Below are 25458 nucleotides of genomic sequence, written 5' to 3' on the forward strand. Positions count from 1 at the left end.
ACACACCACCACCACCAGTTCTGTTATCCTTCAGAAAAGCCCTAAATGCAGGTGTGTGTTTTTTTCCTGGTCTGCAATCAGGAGCTTTTGTGGTTGTTTGAAAATAACTGTTTAAACATTGTTTTTGCTGTTCTTTCAAATCTTGGAAATTTCATTTTGTACTGTATTGGTTTGATGTAATCCACCTTGGGAGGGTAAATGCCCTAAAAAGTAGGTCAGAAAGCCATTATGGGGGAAAAAACCCCACCTAAACTCAGCTTTGTGGCTGCAGGGATGGGAAGTACATGAACCCAAGGCTTGCCATTGTCTTACTATGTTGCTGGCATTTAATCAGTCAAACCTGCATATCCAACAAAGGAAAAGCTTCTAAAATAATACGGGATACGTGTGTAACCAGTGAAGGAAAATGCTTCTATCTCTGGATTTTCTGATTCTTAAGGTCCTACTACAGAAGCATTGTCCAACACGTGGATAGAAGCCATGCGCGCTGGCTCCTTGAGAGAAAGGACTGGTTTGGGTGAGAGAGAGAGAGAGAGAGCTGGACATTCCAGGAGTCAGCCCCGAGGAGAGGACTGCCTTGCCCCCTCCCCTCCATGCTGGGTGTAAACCGACCACTGAGGCTTTACTCCCAAGTAAACACGCACGAGGGAGTGGGGGACCCTTCCTAGCGGCTGCCATCTCACCCACGCGGGGAGAGGTGTGTGTGTGTGTGTGTGTGTGTGCAGTCCTGCAAACTGGCTCCTCAGAGAGAGAAAGGGCTGGTTTACGTTTACTCAAAAGGAAGGGGTGGGTTGGATCCAGGGGAAAGGGCTTCTACAGGTTTCATCCAGTTCTTAAGGTGGTGCTTGAAGGCTGTCAACTCTGCAGTTCAGTTTACACAATTTCTGTTTCGAACTATGGGGGAAACTGCTGTGGTTGACAAGTGCCCCTCACTCATTTGAAAAACAGCAAGAGTGTTGGGATACTTTAAAGACATAACACATTTGTTGTGGCATGAGCTTTCATGAACAACAATCCGTGCATCATGTTCTGATTATGTAGGACCCTGTCCTCAATGTTATTTTCTTATGCTATTACAATTATAAAAAGTATGTATTTTTAAAAATATATTGATTTATGATGAACTTTTCAGGTGTTATCGAAGTGACTATCATTTGTTATTATTTCTATCATAAGCTCAGCCAAATATAATGTGTTTAAGCTGAAAATGACAATGGGAGAGTGTGATAGATCACTGCTAGTTTTTGATTTTGGATGGTAGATCTCAGGCTACTTGTGGTTGGACATGCCTGTACTACAACAACAGACATTTAAGGTATTGCAACCTGCAGTTGTTGATGGCTACATCGCTTTATCAATAGTATTTTCAGCAACAAGGTGAATCACCTTTTTTGTCTGGACTCCATAATGACATCAGAACTTCCCAAGGCCTTTTCGCAAATGTAGGCTATTACATTTCACTTTCCTCCCACAAAAGCACTTAGGATGATGAGACTACTCGTATCTACGTGTAAGTGCTTTGGAATTGGATAAGTGCCTAAATTTCTAAGGGAGGAAGCATTAAGGAAGACAATTTGGGTGACCCACCCCAATGAAACAAGAACTGGTGTGAAATGTATACTATAAGATTATGAGATTATAGAACTGCCTTTAAAATCCTCCCTCTAAATCTCCCATAAAATACCCATAAAAGATTTGACCCTACAACACATTTACTAGCAACTCTAAAAAGGCAAGACTATTTAAAAGATCTCTCTAATACGCACTATTCAAAAGTTTAACAGAAGGCATGCATTAATATATTGGGCCAGCTAAATTCAATTATTTTCCTAGTAGGTTTCTATGTAATTACTTTTCTGCACGTAGGAATTATGTTAATATGCTTTACTTTTTTATGGCTCCCATCCTCACAGCTGACTCAGCGTGTCATTTCCTAGTGTTGCTAAAATTAATTCTTCCTCCCCCCCATTCTATCTCCCCTCCCCATAACATTGACTTATACCTATAAGCCAATTATCAGTTGAACAAAAGAAAAACCCATTCATTTTCAGGGGTGCAGATTTACAAGGCAGGTTTGTTAGTTTTACTGCTGTGAACTTTAAATTGCAACAAAATGTTCACACGTCATTCACAGCTTTTCAAAATACTCGCATACTCCCTTTTCCTGAACACCACAATGGCACTGTTAGTGGGATGCGAGCTTTTTTCCATTTCTCCGTGGGAGTGAAAAATGAGTCAGAATTAAATATGCCCGCATTACAAGCAAATTCATCTTTTATGTATGTGCTGCTGACAACTTAGTAAGGACATTAAAACCATCTTGCACAACCACAGAAAAATACTGTACAGTACTGCTCACTAATGCTACATGTTGCCTGACTACAGTAAATATAGGAGAAGCAGCAAGACCCTTACAAAGTAAATGTAAAATAGTGCAGATTATATTTGGGAATCAAAGGATCCTCCTATACATATTCCTCATAACCCATGAGATCAGAGGGAGAATGAAGAAATTAAGATGCATGTGATAAATGCACATAGTAGTAGTAATAATAATAATAATAAATTTATTGCTTGTACCCCAGCCATCTGACTGGGTTGGCCCAGCCACTCTGGGCGGCTTCCAACAAAATATAAAGGAACACACCCAAACATGGGACATTAAAGGCTTCCTGAAATAGGGCCGCCTTCAGATGTCTGTGAAAAATCATATGATTGTTTATCTCTTTGACATCTGATGGGAAGGCATTCCACTACCAAGAAGGCCGTCTGCCTGGTTCCCTGCAAGTTCACTTCTCACAATGAGCGGACTGCCAGAAGGCCCTCAGAGCTGGATGACGGGGGGGGGGGTGGAGATGATCCTTCAGGTATATAGGACCAAAGCAGTAAAGGTCAACAACACTCTGAATTGTGCTCAGAAAAGTAAAGGTAAAGGGACCCGACCATTAGGTCCAGTCGTGACCGACTCTGGGGTTGCGCGCTCATCTCACTTTATTGGCCGAGGGAGCCGGCGTACAGCTTCCGGGTCATGTGACCAGCATGACTAAGCCACTTCTGGTGAACCAGAGCAGCGCATGGAAACACTGTTTACCTTCCCGCCGGAGGGGTACCTATTTATCTACTTGCACTTTGACGTGCTTTTGAACTGCTAGGTGGGCAGGAGCAGGGACCGAGCAACGGGAGCTCACCCCCTCGTGGGGATTCGAACAGCTGACCTTCTGATCGGCAAGCCCTAGGCTCTGTGGGCTCACCAGCGCCACCTTACCTGCTCAGAAAAGTACTGGTAGCCAATGTAGGTCTTTAAGGACCAGTGGGCAGGCACACATATCACCTGGTTGTAGTCTTCCCCACTGTTGATGAGGGGTAGCACAGTTGGCAGAACATGAGAATCTTAATCTCAGGTTCATGGGTTTGAGCCCCACGTTGGGTGAAAGGTTCCTGCATTACTGATGACTGGACTATACATGATCCTCACGGTCCCTTCCAATGGTGACATGTATTGTATTTCTTTTTAAAATATTCCCCTGTCTGCATGTATATGTATAAATTCACATATGCTGCTTTCAAGTCACTGTCATCCTTTTCCTTCTTCTTCTTTTTTTGGGTGTGTGTGTGTGTGTACCCTGGAAATAGCACATGTAATTTTAGCCTGTGAAAACAGCTTGTTGGTAGGAATTTTCTGGGTCTTTTTCAAGCCTAAATGATAGCTGGGAAGGGGTGGGGAAGAGTGTGCATGCATGTACATGGTTATAGCGTGTGCACAGTGCTCATAACCTTCTATTCAGTTTGCAGGTGTGTCCAAAAGCTTAGAGATGCCTGCTTTGACCAATGCTTATATCAGACTGCTTGGTCACACCAGGTGTCTAAAATCTTATGATGGCAACAATGAATTAGGCAAGTATTTTTCCAGCACAGATTATGCATGGAAATCTATAAACCAGGCATAGGCAAACTCAGCCCTCCAGATGTTTTGGGACTACATTTCCCATCATCCCTGATCACTGGTCCTGTTAGCTAGGGATGATGGGAGTTGTAGTCCCAAACCATCTGGAGGACTGAGTTTGCCTATGCCTGCTATAAACCTACTGAATGTTTTTAAAAAAGCATTTGCCTAAGCCAAAATCATGGCTTCCTGACAGTAGCTTTGGACATTTTAAAAGAAAGAGTAGGAAAGGAAGCACAAAATAGTTGCAAAGACTGGGGGCGGCGAACCCATATACCAAACTTTAAAAACTTGCATAGGAGAGGTAGAATGCAGGAGCCCTGGAGACAGGAACAACTTTTCCCCACCCAAATGACATCCTGGAAATTCAGTTCACTTGTCCAAAGCTATCTGAGTAATCAAAATAGCCTGAAATCTCCTGCTGCTACTGTAACTACTGGACAGCCAGATCAACAAAAGATTTGGCTAACACAGCCCCAAACCCTGGACCTGCTATGGAGCTTGATCTGCCTCTTGCTGAGCAAACATTGGAGAAGTGGCTATTTTCCTAGAGGAGTCAAAACAAGATACTATATATATTATATATATTATATATTCCTTCTGTGTTTTGACGTGCTTTGTGTATATTATTGCCAGATCTATAGGTAAACATAGTTGTGGAACTCCTAGAGGCTTCTAGGGAAACTTCCAATTTATCCCAGATATTATTTTGTTTTTGGAAAAGCAATATGTTAAGCTCTAAAATCAGCATGGATATGAAACTTATATGTAACACCATCAGCTCCCCTCCAAAGCAAAGGGAACATTTCAGGTTGTTTCTGGAACTGACAAGGCAACCCATTGGCGAAGCTCCCACAGTCCGAAGCCAGTTATTTGTGAGCAAGTCATTCTGACTCTCACGACTGCAGAATCATGCTTCAGACAAATGATGCATCTGTGCTGGTAACCAGTTCAGAGTTAGAAGTGGGAGATAATAATTAGGAGCCATATTAAGAGTTCATTTAGTGTGTATTAATGTATAGAAAATGCACCCAGTAATTTTAAGCAGAGAACCAGGGACCCAGTAGGATATTCTGCATTAATAAATGTGTGGAGGTTATTAACATTCTGTATTAATAATGATCTAATTCTGTGTGTCACCATTGATCTGGGAAGAGATTCAAACTGATGACCTAAATAAGACTTTCCTCCCCCAGAACAGTTCTGCAACAGTAGACATATAAACCTTTTAGTGTTTCCTTTAGCCATTAATGGCTTCTAATACATTGTATTCAGAAATGAACCATAAACCTATGGTCTTTGGCATGGGTAGATACAGTGTTCATTTAAAATGTTCACATTCATGGGAAGTTGCCCCGAGTCAAACTAAAGTGGAAGAATCCTGGTCATTAGGATGAGCGAGATTTGTGTGGGAAGGCAGAACCTGTAGATTTCAGGGAAGGGTGACAGCATCTGTGTTCAGAGCACTCATAGGTCCAACCCCAAAGGGACTCCCTATTGGTGGAAACATGGGCCACCCAGAACCTGGCTTCCAGGCTTTGCGGAATTGCCCTCAAGACCAGGGCTCTCAAAAAGCTTTGGATGAATTATTTCACCAAAGTCTCCTGACTAAACTCCTATGCTAGCCAACCTGTTGCCCTCTAGCTGCGCTGGCTGGGGCTGATGGGAGTTGTAGTCCAAAACTGGCAGAGGGCACCAGGCTGGTGAATACCTATGACATCCGGAGCTCATGCTCATGCAATTAGCACTGTGTTAGGGGGATAACTGGACTGTGTCTACTGGATCTTCAAGGGAGGTCTTCAGAGGGCAGTCTTCTCTACAAATGTAGATTCTTGACATGATTTAGCAGCCTGATCATGAAGAGCATTTGAGTGTAAAGATAGTTCCCCTCTTCCCCAAAACATGAGGACAGCAGGGGATACAATTTGAGAAGTGGCAAAAAAGAAAGAAAGAAAGAAAGAAAGAAAGAAAGAAAGAAAGAAAGAAAGAAAGAAAGAAAGAAAGAAAGAAAGAAAGAAAGAAAGAAAGAAAGAAAGATTCTACAAGAAAGAAGATTTGTACAAGAAAGAAGATTCCACCTAAACATTAGGAAGAACTTCCTGACAGTAAGAGCTGTTCGACAGTGGAATTTGCTGCCAAGGAGTGTGGTGGAGTCTCCTTCTTTGGAGGTCTTTAAGCAGAGGCTTGACAACCATATGTCAGGAGTGCTCTGATGGTGTTTCCTGCTTGGCAGGGGGTTGGACTTGATGGCCCTTGTGGTCTCTTCCAACTCTATGATTCTATGATTTCTATGAAAAAAGCACACCTTCCCCTTATTATGGGATGGTAATTGTGCAATTATGATGAATGCCTGAATAGAGCTCTGTTCAATATCACATATATACTGATGGGTTCTGAATTGGTTGTGACTACCCAAGAAATAGTAAAACCTTTTATTTTTTTTTAGGGGGAAATCAAAGCCTCCCCACTTGAACAATTGGACTTCTTGTTCTTCTCCCTTGTCCACATGCCCTCCAAATCCTCTGGCCCTCTCAACCCCCTGGTGCTTGTTTTCAGTTTGTGCTTGGAGAGGGGCCCCTGGAGGGGTTGCATGCATGGAAGTCAGTAGCGTGGGCATATTTGCAGCATCAAATACAGCCCCAACAGTACCTGAATTCAACAACATTATTATTATTTGTACCCCGTCCATCAGACCTGCCACAAGCCACAGCACCCCTGAAATCAAAACACATGCTTAAAAAACAAGAGGCCCAGACTGCATAAATCATTTAAAAGGTCCTGTTTGCTTGTTGCTGAAAAGACCACACAGATGGTGCCAGACGAACATCCCTGAAAGGGATGCTCCTTAAAATTAAGGAAGGTATAGATAAAGAGGAGAAACAATTAGGAGTCACCACTGAAACTGATCGGTAGTAAACTGAGGACAGACGAAAGAAAGTGCTTCTTCACACTGCACGTAATTAAGTTATAGAATTCACCACCATATGATGAGATGGTGGCAGGTGGCTTGGATGGTTATAAAAAGGATTAAACAAATTCACAGATGACCGGCTTGTCAATTAAAATGGAATCTCTCGGCTGACAACCTCTGGGACACACCAGGCGAAGGCTGGTGCCTTCAAGTCCTGCTTCTGGGCTCCCCAGAGGCATCTGGAGGGACACTGCTGGAAACACAAAGCTGGACTTTGATCTCTTTGGTCTGATCTGGCTCTTCTTTTTTCCTCGCCCAGAGGAGTAAGCAAATCGTCCCTAGGCACAATCAAGAGACACATGATGCAGCCACTATGCTGAAACTAAGCAGGTCTCCTGGGTTGGATTACTGCCTGGATGGAAAAGCATCTGGGGACACTATGGACCTTTGTTCTCAGTTCCATCAAGACAGAAAAGCAGGATATAAATCTAACAAGGGAGTGTGTTCAGGAAATCACCAGGCTGTGAATGCTACCTCCGGTGACCCCATTATCCAGGGCAAAGAACCAGTCTTGCTCCCAGTGTATCCCAAATGCAGCCCATGGAGCCACTGATAACTGAGATAGTCTTTACCTTCCAACCTCTTCCTCAGGTTCCGTTCTGTAAGCTGTCCAAGCTAAGATGCTAGTGGGGCTTTAAAAAATGTAACTACATGGTTTATCATTGATAGTGCACAAAATTCACATTTGTAGCCAGAATTTGTGTTTATTTTTTATTACATTTACATTTGCTCCAAGGAACTGTGGGTGGTATACGTGGTTCTCTTTTGCCTCTTGGTTGCATGGGGATATGAACCCTGGCCTCTCCTAGGCCCCAGTCCAACGCTTTAACTACTACACCACACTGGTCTCACATTCAGTGGCAACAAAACCATGCCTATTCACTCACCTTACACATACAAAACTGTCTCTAGTTATTAAAAGCTGCTTCTACACCTAAGAAGGATCCTCTATGCCCATTAAACACGTTCTGTTTGCCCTGATCTGCCAACACTTTTGCTTGGAGACCATTAGTTCCAGTATCCTCTCCCAACTGCTCATAATTTTGTGAATATTTCATATCACCTTTCAATCTCAGGGTCAGTCACCCATTACAGGTTGTTTCTTAAAGCTTGCACACCTGGGTTTCACCCCCTCAAAGAATTGTGGGCACTGCAGTTTACCCCTCACAGAGTTACAATCCCAGCAACCCTTAAACTACAGTGCCCATAATTCTTTGAGGGGGTGAAATGTGCTTCCAATGTACATGAAAGTTATAGAGCCAGATTCGAGTAAGCTGTGGCGCTAGTGGAAGTCAGAGCAATAAGTCTTGATAGCTCAAGAGGACTTCCCCTTGTTTCCTCCTCAATTCTGCTCAGGAGGGTTGGAAGGTCCCCCAGAATAGCACATGGGGAGGAAAGGAGAGGTTGTTCCATTAGTGCAAACATTTCTGCTTGCCAGATGGAACTAACTCCTTGGCACAATGGTGAGTATCACCCATGATGTGTACGCAGCCTATGACATCAGAATAGGCCCAATGAAATTGACAGATTTAAGTTAGTCATGATTGTCTAAAGCCCACCAATTTCAATGCATCTGCTCAAAGTATTAGTCAGACACCAGTTATAGCAAGGCACATAAAAGATCAAGCATGTTAGTAACAGTACCATACAGGTATGCTCAGAGAGCCAGGATTGGCCGCAGTTCCTTGACAAGTATATACTCAGCAGCAAGCACAACATTAGGTGGCAAATAATATTATGTGGGAAGGCCCTTATTAATCTTTTCTTCTAAATTAAAGGAGAAAGGGGCTCCAACATTTAAACAGCATATCTCTGAAAAGTAGAGTGTGTTACACTTTAAGAGGATACAGATATTCTCTGTTAAGGGCAATGGGGAAAAAAGCTCTGATCTGGCTTACAGTATGATGCAAAACAAGGCATTTATTATTTAACCACAGATGGCACTTGTGACAGCGGCAGCTCCTGACATTTTCCCATCCCCCGCTGAGAGAAGCTGCCCTTATGGCCAGGCCTGCTGAAATCTAATCATTTATAGCTTCCAGTGTGATGCTAAAACCCTGGATTCCACATCACAGATGGATTAAAAATGCAACCTCCAGGTTAATGGGTTTGTTGCTTTTGGTGTTTTTTTTTGCTGTTGGTGAACTGTCTCACCCTAACAAGGTGTTTTACACAAGACACCTTTCCTGCCCCACTTTTCTTTTAAAGGCAACAATTTTGTTTTGCAAAGATTTCCCAGGTTCATATGCAGAACTCAGCAAGTGCCCCCACAGCGGAGATGGGTTATGATCAAACACATACATAAAATGCACAGATGTGTCAAAGAGCAGACCATCCCAATATCAGAAGCCGTTCTTGATGGTGTTCAGTGTACCCTTCTCTTAATCACGGTTGCCAAAGAAGCAACTTCCATTTCAAAGGGAACAATGGGCAACCTTTGACCCCTACCAGATTACAAAATGTGGCTGTGGGGCATTCTTTGTGACGCAGCAACTGGGCTATTTATTAAAATGCCAGGAGGTGTCAAGCCAAAGTGGTGCTATTGATTAAGCAGAACATGGGCTAAAATGTGCAGAAATCCAAAAATGGGAGAAAATGCAAGTGGAAAGATATTTTTTTTTGGGGGGGGGCAGTTATCCTAAAACTGTTGCTTGAATGGAAAATCTTAAGACTCACAAAATAAAATTTAAAAAAGCTGCAGCTGCTCATCACTTGGTTCCTATTTTTGCACTTCTACCTTCATTATTCTACAGAGACTAAACATGCTGTTCCCTACAGAGACTTTTCCTCTCCATCTTGGTTCATCCCTTTCCCTACAACACTTGCACTTTTCTGTAAACAACTTGCAAATTCAGTATATTTGGCTCCTCTACACCTTTATTTTATTCCTGATTACGTGCTGTGCAAAAAATAAAATAGGCTGAATCCAGACTAAGTTAGTCACGCTCTAGCCCCACTGTAATCAATGGAAATTAAGTTCTCCATGACCCTGCTGATTTCAATGGGACAAAAGCGTGACTAATTTAGTCTGGATCAAGTTCAATAAATTTTAGAAGGTGGGAGTTGAAATATATGTGCTAAAGATTGGAGTTGAGCCTATGAAAAGGACATTGTTTAAACACAGACTGGGTTAGCACCGACACCAGTGCAACTTTCTGTGTTTCGTTTGGCATTAAATATTCTTTTAACTGTAGATTTAAAATGGTATATCCCCACTCATGCACCACCAACCACAATAATCAAGCCAGAATCTAAATGAATCACTTCTACTGGGATAGGAAACCAGTCATGTAAAGGTGGCGTGCGAAGATATAAGATGGGTGAAATCCATTTCTCAAAGCAGCTCGAAATCTACACAATATTTTGCTTCTCGGCGTGTCCATGCATACAATAAATGTAAAGCGTTTGAAAAACAAATCCCTCCAAAAAGAAGCACCTTTCAGGAAACAAGGAAGCAATATTTCCAGAGGTAGCATGCTAAATGATGTGCTGGCTACAAAACATCGTATCTGGATTCTTTGAGACTACAAACAACAAACACAGACTGAGCTACATGCATCAGACATGTAAATTCTTACACCTCATCACAGTCAAAACATGCCCACACCAATTGTACTCACAAGTATAATTTAACATTCAGACTACATTCAGATTACTACACGTATTTTAATGGCAATTATTCAGTTGACCATCTTTCCCTAACATCCTCCCCGCAGTATCGTCATCCACTAAATGGCACAAACCAAAACCTATACTGTTGTTTTGTTTTGTTTTTAAATCTGTATGATGCAGATAAAAAGCTGTTTTTGAAGTGGAGCCTTATCATTTGATATACGGAGCTGCTTTCCTTCCCTGTAAAAACAGGGACACACAGAGACTTGGCAATAGCTGCTTAACAACCTGCTATCTTAAAAGCAAAGTAAGGATTATTTGTCGGCTTTCCTCATTGTGCCCGTTAATAGTAGCCCTGAAAAGAGAACGCCAACAAAACAGCAGCCCAGAAATCCTTCCATTTAGAAAGGTGACCCAATTTTACATAAGCTGAAAGGAAGCAACCTGCTGCATCGAAATAAAAAACAAGTAAAAAAAAGGCAGGCCTCTTCCCTCCTCTCTTCTAAAAGGGATGATGCCGATTATGGCAGAAGAGCTTTTAATTCTTACCTGATACGAACAGTTTTCCTGGTGTACCATCTCAGTGCATCATACAGAAACCAGACACCGAGAGCCAAGAATGTTTACAGAAGCTGCACAGTTAATTTTTACAGCATCTGAAGGAGAAAAGAACGCCCTTGTAAACCGAGAGGCTTCCCGCAGATTAAAATGGATGCTGTTTCTGCCGTTTCAACCTGCGCAATGGCACTGGCTTTGCTAGCGAGGAGCGCAGCAGAGCTGTTCTCCTCAGGGAACGAGCAATGAGGTTTAATAACATGTAGCCAAGACTGCTCTGGGGGAATTGCGGGGGGTGGGGGGGGGGAGGCGAGCTCACTCATCACCAGCACAATCAGCCAATTATATTATAGACACAAAGAAAAAAAGACGAGTGTGATGCTGGTGTGACCTTCTGGTGCTTTATGGAGGCGGTTAACTGATGTGGAAACATTCTAGTCCTCATTAAAGAGAAAAGGGAATGCAGAAAGATAGATCAATAGATTGCCTTGAACCGCCAGCCCTGTTCTCTGTGCAGTCATTTTTTCTGACAAAGCACATAAGACAATATTTGACTCTGTACTAGGAGCTTAAAGAGAAAATAACATTTTTAAAATAAAACATCAAAATGCATAACCCTATCTTTAAGAAGATAAAAGGACACATTCAGACAAATATTATGATAATGAACAACCTTTCCAGATGCAAAACAAAAACCACCTGGTATTTCTCTCTGCAGAAAGATCATGTATTTTACTAAGAAGTATCCAAGACATTAAATCACTCAGTAAGACATAGTAGTATGTGCTGGGGTGGGGGCGGGGTTACTACTAATATCTGAAAAACACGATTGAATTTTTGACAACCTCTTTTCATGGTCTGACCTGCAGCAATTATAGGGTGCAATGCTATTAATTCAGTTACGCATGCAGTTTCAAATTCATCCTTAAATTTCATATCCTTGTTGGTGGTCATTTTGTTAGCTTCTTTAATGCAAAATTAATGTTGGCTCCTAAAAAAAGAACAAAGGAGCTATCTCCTGTCCCAATTATATTTTGTTTGCTCAGAAAAGACCAGCTGCACATGTGTGTTCAAAAAGAGAAAAAGAAAAAAACAGAAGTACCTTGACCCAGAGATCAGAATGGACCCAGATGTCTCTGCAGCACACACAGTCCACCAAATAAACTTCAACATAATGGGTCAACAGAGAAGTAGGAACCAGGCATTACCAAGCTCACAGGACCAGTTTGGAAGTAAATTTAAACCATGTGTAAACACTATGCGCATGTGCTTCTGTGGGCTTCACGCTCATATAGTCCTCCGCTCCCGCTTTTCTGGCATAACCACAGGGAAAGTAGAAGCTTTCAGCGGTTCTCAATCTTTGGGTCCCCAGATGTTGTTGGACTACAACTGCCATCATCCCTGAGCTCTGGCCTTGCTAGCTAGGGGTGATGGGAATTGTAGTTCAACATCATCTGGGGACCCACAGGTTGAGAAAGGCTTTAGCTTCTGCTCCCAAACTAACCAGTGTTTCTTGTTACATCCAAACTCAGAGAACTCTGGTTAACTTGAACTCCAGTTTGTTCAAACAATCAAACCAGAGTTGAACTGCGTTCAGGCATAAACAAAGCAGTTAGTTTAAAAGCAAGTGTTAAAGCTTCCAATCCCATACCCCACCCCTCTGGTTGTGCCAAAGGAGGTGAGAGTGCATGGGCATGAGGTTTGTTGTTGCTTATGCATACAATGCTAAACCAGGGATGACTAAGCTGTGGACCTTCAGATGTTGCTGGAATCTAGGCCTGGGCCATGTATTGATACTAGTTTGAGGGCCAGGGCTCAATGGTGTCTTCACCTGGTGGTATATCGCAGGTGAAACTGCCGCCACCGCTCCTGACTCAGGAGTGGCAGTGGTTCCAGCTGCAATATACTGCTTGGGTGAAGACGCCATTGTGCTCTGGCCCTCAAACCGAGGGAAGAACGAGCTGGTAGATGATGGAGCTTGTCCCTCCCTCAGCATGCTGGGTGCTGGTGGCGCAGGGACTCCTTCCACCGCTACGCCTGGAGGAATGAGTTGGATTGGGCCTGGGCCTTCAAGGCACCAGGGTGAAACTGCCAGCCCAATGCAGCTTGTTTCTCCCACTGCGGAGTGGAACCCGAAAATGCTTAACCCGAAGTGTATTCATCCTGAGGTATGACTGTACTTATGTATCCCTCCGGATACATAAGCTTCGGGTTGTGAACACGGCAAACCCGGAAGTGTATACTTCCAGGTTTCGCCATGCGCCCATGCACAGAAGCACTCTATTGCACCACATGTGTGCGCAGAAGCGGTGCCTCTGGATACAGACTTTTCAGGTTGAGGATGGATTCCTGGAAAGAATTAAGTTTGTATCCAGAGGGTCTACTGTATTGCCCAGCACTGCTGGACTCCATCCCGGACTGCTGGTCGTGCTTGCTGGGGCGGATGCAAACTGCTGCCCAACAACATTCAGAGTGCTGCAGGTTAGTCACCAGTGTGCTAAACCATAGTTTAGTGTTACATCCTAAATGGGCCTCTCTCCTGTTGCTGCATGTAGCCTCTTGGACACCTTCCCTCATTTCCCTCAAGCAAGGCAATGGCTATTTGGCAAGGGCAAAGGGGAGACAGATTACTCATCAGTAATGAAGCATGGGTGCTTTGCTGTAACCATTCTTTGCATTCTGGTCAATGCACCTGAGCATGCTAAACAGAGAGCAGCAGTCCACCCCAAATTCTGCTAGAACTGAGTTCAACTGAAATCTGTGGGACTGGTACACATAAGAACATAAGGAGAGCTTGCAGGATGACCCTGGAAAGCCCACAAGTGGTAAACTGAGGTTCTGCCTGTAAAGCAATCTGCAGAATTAAGTACTTGCTTCCCAGGTGTTTCTGCTCCTCTCCCTTAAAGCCAAAGACCTCACAAATGGTTCCTCTCTTAAGTGCCCATTAAGCAGAAGCTGTGCAGTGCAGTTAGAAGAGAAGAGGTCATGCCAGTGGAATCCATGCCTTGGTCTCTGAAAGCAGCCTGAAATTATATATTAAATACAGAACTGTGCAAGGAAGTGAGACAACTGTTTCCCAGGAAAGGAAATTGCCTGGAGTACACATAGCAGGTGAAGTATCTTGTTTGGTTTGGAGAAACAGGAAGCAAAAACAGCAAGTTTTCCATATTTATTTTGTTGACAAACTCTTTTTCTTTCAACTGTGCATGAGAAGGCTTGTTTTATTTACAAGAGAAAGATCTAATTTGTTCTTTAACTATACCTAATTTCTGCTATATCACTGTTAAACTGCCTTCACCAACCTGGTGCCCTCCATATACAGTGGCACCTTGGTTCTCAAGCGCCTTGGTACTCAAACAACTTGGAACCCAAACACTGCAAACCCCGATGTTTGAGAGCTTTCTTTGGAAGCTGAACGTGCTCCGTTTTGAGTGTTACACTTCTGTTTTGAGCGCCACAGTTCCGTTTTGAGTGTTACGCTGAGGTCTGTCTGTCTTTGCTATTTATTTTGTGTTTTTGCGGCTTTTTAGTTTTGTTTTTAGGGATGCAGGTGGCACTGTGGTCCAGGGCTTACTGATCAGAAGGGCGGTGGTTCGAATCCCTGCAAGGGGTGAGCCCCCATTGTTCACTCCTAGCTCTTGCCCACCTAGCAGTTTGAAAGCATGTCAAAGTGCAAGTAGATAAATGGGTACTGCTCCAGTGGGAATGTAAAAGGCATTTCCGTGCTCTTCTCTGGTTCGCCAGAAGTGGCTTAGTCATGCTGCCCACATGACCTGGAAGCTGTCTGTGGACAAATGCCAGCTCCCTCAGCCTATAGAGTGAGATGAGCGCCGCAACCCCAGAGTCGTCCACGACTGGACCTAACGGTCAGGGGTACTTTTCCCTGTACCTAGTTTTGTTTTGTTTTTGTGACTGTGTGGAACCCAGTACATTGTTTACTGCTTTCATTTTATGGATCAGTGGTCTTGTTAGATGGTAAAATTCATGTTTAATTGCTGTTTTAGGGGTTGTTTTTAAAAGTCTGGAACAGATTAATCCATTTTGCATTACTTTCTATGGGAAAGCGTGCCTTGGTTTTGGAATGCTTTGGTTTTGGAATGCATTTCTGCAATGGATTAAGTTTGAGAACTAAGGTACCACTGTATTTTGGACTAAAACTCCCATCCACCCACGCAAAGGCTGAGGTAAAAATCTATTAAAAACAAGGCAGAAGATCACAGCGTGAGAATAACTTCTCCAGTGCTTTTTCTTTAGGCTCATATTACATAATGCTTTCATGCCAAATATAGGTACTTTTTGTTTTTTTAAAATCATGATAGAATTTCTCACTTCTTACATCGCTGGCTCATCAACAACTGAAGTGACAGTGACTCAGAGCTGTTTCACACCTAACAAATTTCTGACAAGTGTTACTTTTATCTTTGCAGGATACAGCAATGGTGTGGCAAGGTGCAAAGTAGGAAAGACAGCCATTCACATATCAGCTAATTTCTTTTCTGGCGATCCCTGCAGGATGGGGGTTTTCTTATTTCATGCTACAGAAGAATGTGGCAAGCCAGTTTAAATGGGTTGCACTCAGGGCCCAATCCAGCAGTGAACTGTAGAAACATCCATTTGCATTCAGATCTTAAAGGGAGACCATGGCTGAGTCGCAAAGTGTATGAAGCAAAGGCTTCTGATACAAATGAACAGTCTCCATCTGGGGTCCAGTCTACCAGTACACCTAGAAATCTAAGGAACTGGCTTGGGCAACACAAGATACTGATTTTACAGAAGAAAACAACATTGTGCTCAGAAATGGCGAATCCTCGTGTTCTTTGCTGACCGCGAAACCCTGCCAGCTAGTGGCTAATGAAAACAAAACAAGTTTCTTGTACTTTTCTCCCTTTCAAGATGGTAGTTTTGAAGTGTGAAGCCACAGTACCATTGTACTGGAACAGAGACCAGCCGGACGGTCACTGGCTCAGTCCCCATTTATGACGAAATTATCTCTCTGCTGATTGGTCAGCAGCCTTCTTGAAAATTTAGTGCATCCCTTGAGGAACCTGCCTCTGAGCTCCTCCATTCACCTCAGTGTCTCTGTTATTGCAAGAGGGAGAAGGAAAGATAGAGCAGGCCTCTTCAATACACTCATGGTCCAGGTAAGGAAAATGTAAGTTCCACCTCCCCTCCCCCTTGGGGAAGGATGAAGCCAATGGGGAAATTAATTGGGGACAACCTGGATGCGACACATATCAAAAGTCAGGCAATGCATTAAATGGGTAGGCATGGGCATCTCTGAGAATTTTTCAGTGGGGGTGCTCCAAAACACTAAGATGGGGAGTGGGCTAGTCATGAGAATAAGTCATAGGCAGGGCCAGATGACTGTGGGAAACCCTCAAGCACAGGAGCACCCCTCCCGGTGGTTTCCAGCAAATGGTATTCATAACCTGACCTCTAACCTTGGACACAGACCACAGTCAACCTGGCTAGTAGCAAGGGATAACCCTATTCTCCAAAGTCAAGTAGGACATGTGGTCATCCTAATCACTAGTTTTGGAGCATCCACTTGGATTACTGTCCGTTGTATGGCATTAACCTTCATTTTTAGGAAGTCTTGTGTTAGACTTCTTCATTGTCTTATATGGCCTTTGGTTGGCTTCAGTTATGAGGATTTATTTGTTGCTTCCAGTTTATTGCCTTTGTTTTAATTGCTGCTCCCTTTTACTAGCATTTAATTCATGCGTTATACTGCCATGTTTAACTCTTGCTTTTAGTAAATGTTCCTAGCTGTTTGTAGGGTCTAAACCACAGAGCCTAGGGCTTGCTGATCAGAAGGTCGGAGGTTCGAATCCCCGGGACAGGGTGAGCTTCTGTTGTTCGGTCCCAGCTCCTGCCCACCTAGCAGTTCGAAAGCATGTCAAATGCAAGTAGATAAATAGGTACCACTCCGGTGGGAAGGTAAACGGCATTTCCGTGCGCTGCTCTGGTTCTTCAGAAGCGGCTTAGTCATGCTGGCCATAAACGGCCTCGGTCCAGTATACCTGAAGGAGCGTCTCCACCCCCATCATTCTGCCCGGATGCTGAGGTCCAGCGCCGAGGGCCTTCTGGCGGTTCCCTCATTGCGAGAAGCAAAGCTACAGGGAACCAGGCAGAGGGCCTTCTCGGTAGTGGCGCCCACCCTGTGGAACGCCCTTCCAGCAGATGTCAAAGCAATAAACAACTATCTGACATTCAGAAGACATCTTAAGGCAGCCCTGTTCAGGGAAGTTTTTAACGTGTGATTTTACTGTATTTTTGGTTTTTATGGAAGCCGCCCAGGGTGGCTGGGGAGGCCCAGCCAGATGGGCGGGGTATAAATAATAAATTATTATTATTATTATTATTATTATTATTATTATTATTATTACCCAGAAGCTGTCTGCGGACAAACACCAGCTCCCTTGGCCTACAGAGCGAGATGAGCACGCAACCCCAAACGGTCAGGGGTACCTTTACCTTTATCTTTCCTGGCTGTTTTCTTTTCTTTTTCCCAGTTACCATGTCCTTTTACAGTAAGGTGGGATATAAACGCTTTAAAGGAAAAGAAGATTGCAAACTCAAGCCAACCTTCCTTAAAAACCTCCACTAATATATTCTTATCTCTTCCTCCCTGAGCCAGGATGTGCTGAGAGCAAAAACAAACACTCTCTCATTGCTTAAATTCACACATGCTTTGAATTCACCAAGCCTGCCGGAATGTTTCACAGCCCTGCAGGCTCTGTTACACCCTATCCTGGTATTTCAGGTATTTCTATGGCTTGGAAACTCTTAATCCTCTAAGCAGCTGAGAGGGAAAAGAAGGGATATGGCTTTAGTGAATGCAGCTAACATGCAGCAATTATTAAACGCCTGTAGGAATAACTCCACACAAGGGAGGCCTCTAGAGAAATTAGTTCCCTTTAAAATATTATCTAGGTAGCAGTGGCATAACACATACAGCATATCGGAACTTAACCTTCCATTACTGTGGAATGAAATCCAGTGGAGACTCACTTAGAAACTGAAGGCCTGTGACCTATGCATCAGGATCACTTTCCCATTGTAACTAATTAGGAATACCTGAGTGAAAAAGATATGTCTACCAAGGCACAAATCAGGAAATTAATAACGGGTTCATCCGTTTGAGCACAAAAGTTACTGATAAATGCAGCTACAGTAATGCAATTTCAGATGTCTTCTACCTTTGTTTAGTATCAGAAACATTCATTTAATTTTTGTTGGCATAAGTAGCCAGGAGAGGTAGCAGATTATATAGAGACCAGCACACCCTCCAACATTTCTCTAATGAAAATAGGAATGCCCTATTCAAATAATAATAATTTCTTTATACCATATCCATCTGCCTAGGATGCCCAATCAACTCTGGGCGGGTTCCAATATATATAAAAACATAATGAAACATTAAACATTTCAAAACATCCCTACACAGGGCTGCATTCAGATGCCTTCCAAGAGTTGTATAGCTACTTATCTCCTCGGCTTGAGGGTCACATAACTCCATACCCTCCAACATTTCTCCGATGAAAATAGGGACATCCTAAGGAGAAGCAGGACATTCCGGGATCAAATCAGAAACTGGGATGGCTTCTGTAAATCCAGGACTGTCCCTGGGAAATAGGGACACTTGGAGGGTTTGGACCAGGGTTGGCGAACCTCAGGCCTGGGGGCCCAATGTGGGTCTCCATGCCTCTCCAACTGCCCCATGGGACTCTCCCCAGGCCACATGTCCTCCCCAGCCTCATCATCTTTTCCCAGGCCCACACTGGCCCTGTGTCACATTCTTTAGTGTTTTTGCCTGGCTGGAATGTGTCATTGAACTCTGAACATCAATCTTGCTTGCCCAGATATAGGATATTGAGGGGAGTGCAAGGGTGTTTATAAACCAGCCTACTGCACAAATGTAGAATTTATATGCATTGCCCCACCTCCTTTTGCCTCAGGCCCCATCCACCGCGTTGACCAGAAGGGACGGCAGCCTTGGGGTTAAAAACATTTCACTGCAGTATGGAAGGAACACTCTGCTCCCTTGTTCTGATGTCAGGAACCAGTGCTGAGGAACCAACAATCATGGAAGTTCCTTGGCCCAGTACATTGCATAAGTAATATTTATATTTATGGACATATTGATTCCATACCTAAAAGACAAACAGTGACCACACTGGTGGATAATGCATAGCATTGCTGTATTATTATTGTTTTAAACAATGAAAGTTTCTCTCCAGGGCCTAGCAAACATGTAATTCCAGGTATATGTGCTCCTGTTAACTCAGGACCCTTGTACTGCACATTCTACTCCGGACGCCACGCTTTAAAATTCAGTACAGCTTGGAGTATGGAGACTCTTCCCTTATGAAGCAGTAACTGCTCCATTGGCTCAGACCATCCATCATCAGCCTTTCCATCTGATGGCATCGGAGAGAATAAAGCCCTCTTCAACAACTTGTGAGGCCCTCTTCAACAACTTGACTGGGACAAACCCCAATTTGGTTCCTCCGCTCCACAAACTTATTCCAGCTGTTTCATTACATAACTCTGTAGATAACTTTCGTAAGACTTTTGAAGACACACCTCTTTACCTGGGTATTCTATTGAACTCTTGACCTGAACCTCCTGCTTTAATTGTTTTTTATACTTTTAAAACTGCTTAGAAGCCTATTTTGGCATTAAGAGATATATTATTATTATTATTATTATTATTATTATTATTATTATTAATATTAACAATTACTACTACTGCTGTTGTGGTCTAAACCACTGAGCCTCTTGTGCTTGCTGATCAGAAGGTTGGCGGTTTGAATCCGCGTGCCGGGGTGAGCTCCTGTTGCTCTGTCCCAGCTCCTGCCAACCTAGAAGTTTTAAAGCACACTAGTGCAAGTAGATAAATAGGTACTGCTGTGGCAGGAAGGTAAACAGCATTTCCGTATGCTGTGGCTTCCATCACGGTGTTCTGTTGCGCCAGAAGCGGTTTACTCATGCTGGCCACATGACCCGGAAAGCTGTCTGTGGACAAACACTGGCTCCCTCGGCCTGAAAGTGAAATGAGTGCCACAACCCCATAGTCGCCTTTGACTGGACTTAACCGTCCAGGGGTCCTTTACCTTTACTGTTGTTGTTATTAGTAGACGAGACAAATATTGGGTTCAACGGTCAATAAGGTAGTTTCTGCCCATGCTATAAAGGGAAGTGAGGGGCAGATGGGCTCATCAATCTGGGAAGGTAGCCCATCTAGGAAAAGGAAAACTCTGATCCTAAACCTCTGCTGCCTTGTGGGATATCTTCAGGAGAAGAAAAGGCTATGGCAGGCATATGCAAACTCAGCCCTCCAGATGTTTTGAGACTACAATTTCCATCATCCCTGACCATTGGTCCTGTTAGCTAGGGATGATGGGAGTTGTAGTCCCAAAACATCTGGAGGGCCGAGTTTGCCTGTGCCTGGGCTAAGGCGTAAACCCTACACAAATACAGTGTGGAGTTTCTGAGACAGCTGGATGACGTCTTGTACACCTCCTTCTGCCAACTCCTGCAGTCAGGCTAGTGCCAAACGCACTTCTCTGCTTTCCTTTGGACTACATCAGCAAGGCCATAAGAGGGGTCTTGTCATCTCGGCAGCCCAGGACCTCCATACACCCTGCCCAGGCTTGTGGCAAGGGAAGGTCACTTGAGTGCTGCTAATGCCGTGGTTTGACTTCGACCCCTCAGTCACGCTCTTGAGACAGATGGATGCCTACAAAAGTAATGTGAGCTGGCACCTTAATTTTGCTTATTCTTCTTTCCTCCCCCTTGTACGTGTATCTTGTACGCAATTTTAAACTGCCAACTGCCTTGGGTGCTCAGGTAGGAAGGTGGTATATACATGAAGCAAGCACATAAATCAATCACATGAGAGAGATACTGTGGCCAGGTTTCCTGCTGAGAAGGCATAGCACTACAAGACTATTGATCCGAGCTTCCACACACCCTTTAGAAGCTCACAGATATTCTTCAAGCTTATAATCATTATGTGCTTAAGCTCAATGTGGTTGGCACCGTTCTGCAACTGGCCTCAGGCCATTTTACCACACACCCACATTTCATTCCAGGAATGGGGAGCCTCTAAATGCTCTCAGACTGCAACTCCCATCGTCTCTGACCATTGAGCGTACTGGCTGGGGCTGATAAGAGTGGGAGTCCTGCAACAGCTGGAGGGGCACAGGCTCCCAGTTGCAGCTTTATTTTCTGATTAAAGCAGAAATCTACGCTCCAATCTCTCTTATATTGTAATAACAAGTAATAGAGATTAGTCACTGGCTGGCCATTTATGAGACAGTTATATCCACCCAGCCCTTACTCACACAAATGACATATTACATTTTGCTATGCATACCTGCCCATAATTAGTCATACTTTTTTCACTGCCAGAGGCTAGAGTTTGCACAAACGCCAGGGGAAAGCTATTTATTTAAAGAAGAGGCAGCGCTAGCTTTCAAGGAACTTGGAAATGTATGTAGAGAACAGTCGGGGGGGGGAATACTGTTCTTTTACTCATGCTTTAGTCGTAAGGCTGAAGGTCAAAGTATATCCTCATATTTTTAAAAAAATAATGCTGAAATATTTTTAAGTGTTTTGAGTGTAACCACTGCTATTTTTCTAGAAAAAAAGAGGTGCTGGAACACCTCCCTCTTTCTCTTAGAATGGCAATGGTGCCTACCTAGGAGGTGCCAGAATTCTCATGAGAGTTTGGGTGTGTTCCAGCTGGGAAAAAAAGCCCTGCGTGTTCCTGGTAATGCTTTAGCATTAAAATTGGTAACCTTTAGCCAATGGCTAGCCCACAGCCTAATTTTCCTTACAGAAATGTTGTGAGACCCAAATGAGATGTTGAACATGAAACCCTGACTTTGAAGGAAGGGTAGAACTGAAACAAAACTGAACAAGTTTTTTTTTCCTGTGCCAGACTGAGAATTAGAAACCTGTCATTTAAAAAAATATGAAACAAAGACCATGCAATTGAATGTGACCTGCAGGTCATTTATTATCTGCCCATATTCTGGGCAAAAGAAATATAAAATGTATTCTGTAAGGAACAACAAAACATGAATCTTGACGGATAACAGTCTTGTTCTCCTAACTAGAAGTATATGAATCACTAAGGTATTAGATACTTATCCAAGGGGTTTACCGTAATCCACATAAAGCTGTTTTGAATGCCTGGAAAAATCACTATCTTGTCTGCAAAACAAAAATAAGTAGATTGCTTCAAGGATTTACACAAGCGTGAACCTGACAACAAATGACATTCCAGTGTGGAGCATAACATGTTTTCTCATTTCATTCCCCTGTTGCCAACCTTGCATGCTTCTAACTACAGCATTCCCCTGACGAAGGGCTATCTTCAGCCCCAAACACACTGGGCTTGTTATCGAATATATTTGTCTCTCCACCCTTCTATGAACTTCTTTTGTCTGCTGCTTATTTGGGGAGCCATCTGAAATAAATAAATTAAGGTTTTATATATATATATATATAATAAAGGTTCATAAATGTACCAAGCAAACATGTACATAAATATATAAACCACATGTCTGAAGCAGCACAGGAAAACAGCCAAGAAGCCATTTTGGCTCACAAACTGACCAAATGTTTTCTCTGCAAAGTCAAAAGAAAATGGAAAAGCCTCCCCATTGTCTTTTCCTTCACAAATCCTGTCTTAAGGGTCTGTGTATGAATAGGGTGAGCCTGTGACCTGGCTCAGGAACTAAGTATTTATTATTACAAAAGACTGGCCAGGCTCCCCAGGGTATCCAATCAAGTAAGCATTAACAGGTAACCTGCCAGACAGGAGATAAACAACACACTCAGATTTCTGATGTAGACTGCCCTTTCTGTGATGTAGGTATGATGTTTCTGGGGGTGGTCTTGGACTCCAGGGTGGGCAATTTAAAATGTCTATATATAAGGGCGGGCACACCTTTGTTCTGGGTCCTCCTCCTCTCTCCTGAGTGTGAGGGGAGCACCCTGTTGCTGATAAAGATCAGGCATACTAGCTGCTTTGCTTCTCAATATTCTCTGGCTGGCTTCTGTTCTTTTCTCCAACCAATGGAGAACCCACAAAGGACTCTATAAGGGCTCTTGTGTCCCCCATAAGGGAATAAGGGCAGATTTTCATTTATGACACATCCTTTGGTGGAACCCAGTAAATGTTTCTCATTGCACTCAAGAGATGCAGGTAGAATTTGCAGAAGTCTCAAAGTGCTGCTTCATTTCCATAGTGGAAGCTGCCAAATATGCTCCTTCTGTGTCAGTGCTAAAACTCCAGCAACGGTGGAGAAGAAGTTGTTCTCCAACACCACTGCACCATTATTCTGGAGAGGAACCACATGGAACAAGAATGATGATGATTTATTTATACCCTGCCCATCTGACTGGGTTACCCCAGCCACTCTGGAAAGCTTCCAACTAATTAGAACACAGTAAGACATCAAACATTAACAACTTCTCTATACAAGGTACCCACTTAAGATCAGACAAGGTACCCATTGATGGCAGAGAAAGGGTAGCTCTTAGTCTCTTTGCCTCCCCCCCTCCGCCCTGCCCCGGAACATTGTAAAACCTGCAAAGGTGAGTGTCAGGGAACTGCCATCGGAGCCAGAGGCGGAGGGAAGGCTCCAGAGGGATGCCGGAGAGGGTCCCAGTAGGGAGAGAGGCAGCCCATCTGCTGGGGAAGGAAATCAGCGTAGCACCAGTGGAGAAGGGGGGCAGATGGGGGAATCGGCGAGGGGGCTCCAGGACTCCTCGCCGGAGACCAGCGGGGAGAGCACGGGTCCTCCGCTGCCCACACTCTTCCTGCGCAGAACACTTCCGCGCAGGGAGAGTAGGAGGAGACTTGGCGTCAAAGAACTTCTTTGCTGGAAGAAGTTAAAGAAACGCCCACTGACGGATTCTGCCAGCGATTGAGACAGCCACGGGTGAGTGGCTGTCCAGACAGAAAGGGTTCACCCAGGTAGCCCAGCCAGGTGTGGTGATGATTTACGCACGAGCAACCCCTAGAACCATTACAGTGAGCATGTTATTTGGAAATTTGAGTCAACATTTCCAAGAATGCTAATTTGCCTCTTCCGAAGCAAGCTTCTGTTTGAGTCACATCAGCTAAAGTAGCAGATCTCCTGCCTATAGCCTTGAGTAATTCACTGCCTCTGTGTCAGTTCCCTTGTGGTAAATGAGTAACCCCAAAGGCCAAGAACACAGAGTTGTTGGATGGCTATCCTGAGACAAAGAAATGCTTTTCGCCCTCAGTTTTAGAGAGCCTAGACTAAACCTACAACAAACCATGACAACATGTAAAAAGTCATAGCTATAAGCCTTCATTAATGATTCATATATTGTGCAACACCTATCCATGGACAAGAGGAAGCAGGTCTGCACCAATGGCCATACTTCCTGATCCACCAGCATTGCAACTAACATTTGTGCATTTACGCAAAACATTTTCACAGGGGCATATATGCAGGAAGGGCTGAATATGCAGCCCGTGATCGAGATCCCAAGCTCATGTTCATTGCAAACACATGACTGTAGGGAGAGTGTGCAATGGTGAGGACAGGGCCAGCAGGTTGCCAAAGATTCAATTATTCATGCATAGGTTCTATAGTAGACACTTACCGTATTTTTCGCTTCATAGGGCGTACCGGACCATAGGGCACACCTAATTTTTAGGGGGGGGGAAATCAAGAAAAAAAATCTTATTCCCCCCCCACCCCAGCCGGGAGAGGCTGCGCAGGGCTAAAGAAGCCATAGCCGCGTGCAGCCTCTCCCTGCCGGAGGGACTGTGCACGGCTATCCCTGAAGCCTGGAGTGCGAGAGGGGTCGGTGCGCGCCAACGCTTCTCACTCTCCAGGCTTCAGCGAAAGCAACGCGGGGGGAGATCTCCCTCTGCGCTTCGGAGGCTTAGCGTTGCTATCGCGGAAGCCATGGAGCCTGCATTCGCTCCATAGGATGCACACACATTTCCCCTCAATTTTTGGAGGGGAAAAAGTGCGTCCTATAGAGCAAAAAATACGGTAATTACCCTCCCTTCTGCAAGCATACACAGTCCTACTTGTGTAGAGGGCATGGGGTCATACATGTAGCCTTGCCCCCAACAACATGCCACCCCCATATTCTCTAACCCAATCTTTGCACATTGAGCATGAAGGCCTGAATGGAGAGATTCCAAGCACCATCAGACAAATGTTCTTGGAATCCTGCCTCAGACCTTCCTGCTCAAAGTGGGAAGGTCAGATTGGAGGGAGGTTGGGAGTGGCCTTGGGCTGACGTGGTTCTTCTCAATGTTCCTCTCCTCTGCATAGAAATGAATGCAGGATCTAAACATGGAGTGTGAAGG

General features: G+C 44.0%; 1 protein-coding gene across 8 annotated transcripts in view; it reads right to left on the minus strand.

Moving 5' to 3' along the window:
• LOC309369777 (schwannomin-interacting protein 1) overlaps window positions 1-25458 on the minus strand; it is a 368814-nt gene that overhangs the window by 32979 nt on the left and 310377 nt on the right. Inside the window, exon 1 of one of the 8 annotated variants that reach the window (XM_081911074.1) lies at window positions 11076-11345. The exons of the other annotated variants lie outside the window; for them this stretch is intronic. Within the exon in view, the coding sequence (XP_081767200.1) occupies window positions 11076-11105 (30 nt within the window). The 5' untranslated portion in view covers window positions 11106-11345. Of the gene's footprint in view, window positions 1-11075; window positions 11346-25458 lie in introns of those variants that run through there. 8 annotated transcript variants of the gene reach the window in all.

The sequence above is a fragment of the Podarcis melisellensis genome (genome assembly GCF_964234715.1).
Source record: "Podarcis melisellensis genome assembly, chromosome: 5".
Lineage (NCBI taxonomy): Eukaryota > Metazoa > Chordata > Lepidosauria > Squamata > Lacertidae > Podarcis > Podarcis melisellensis.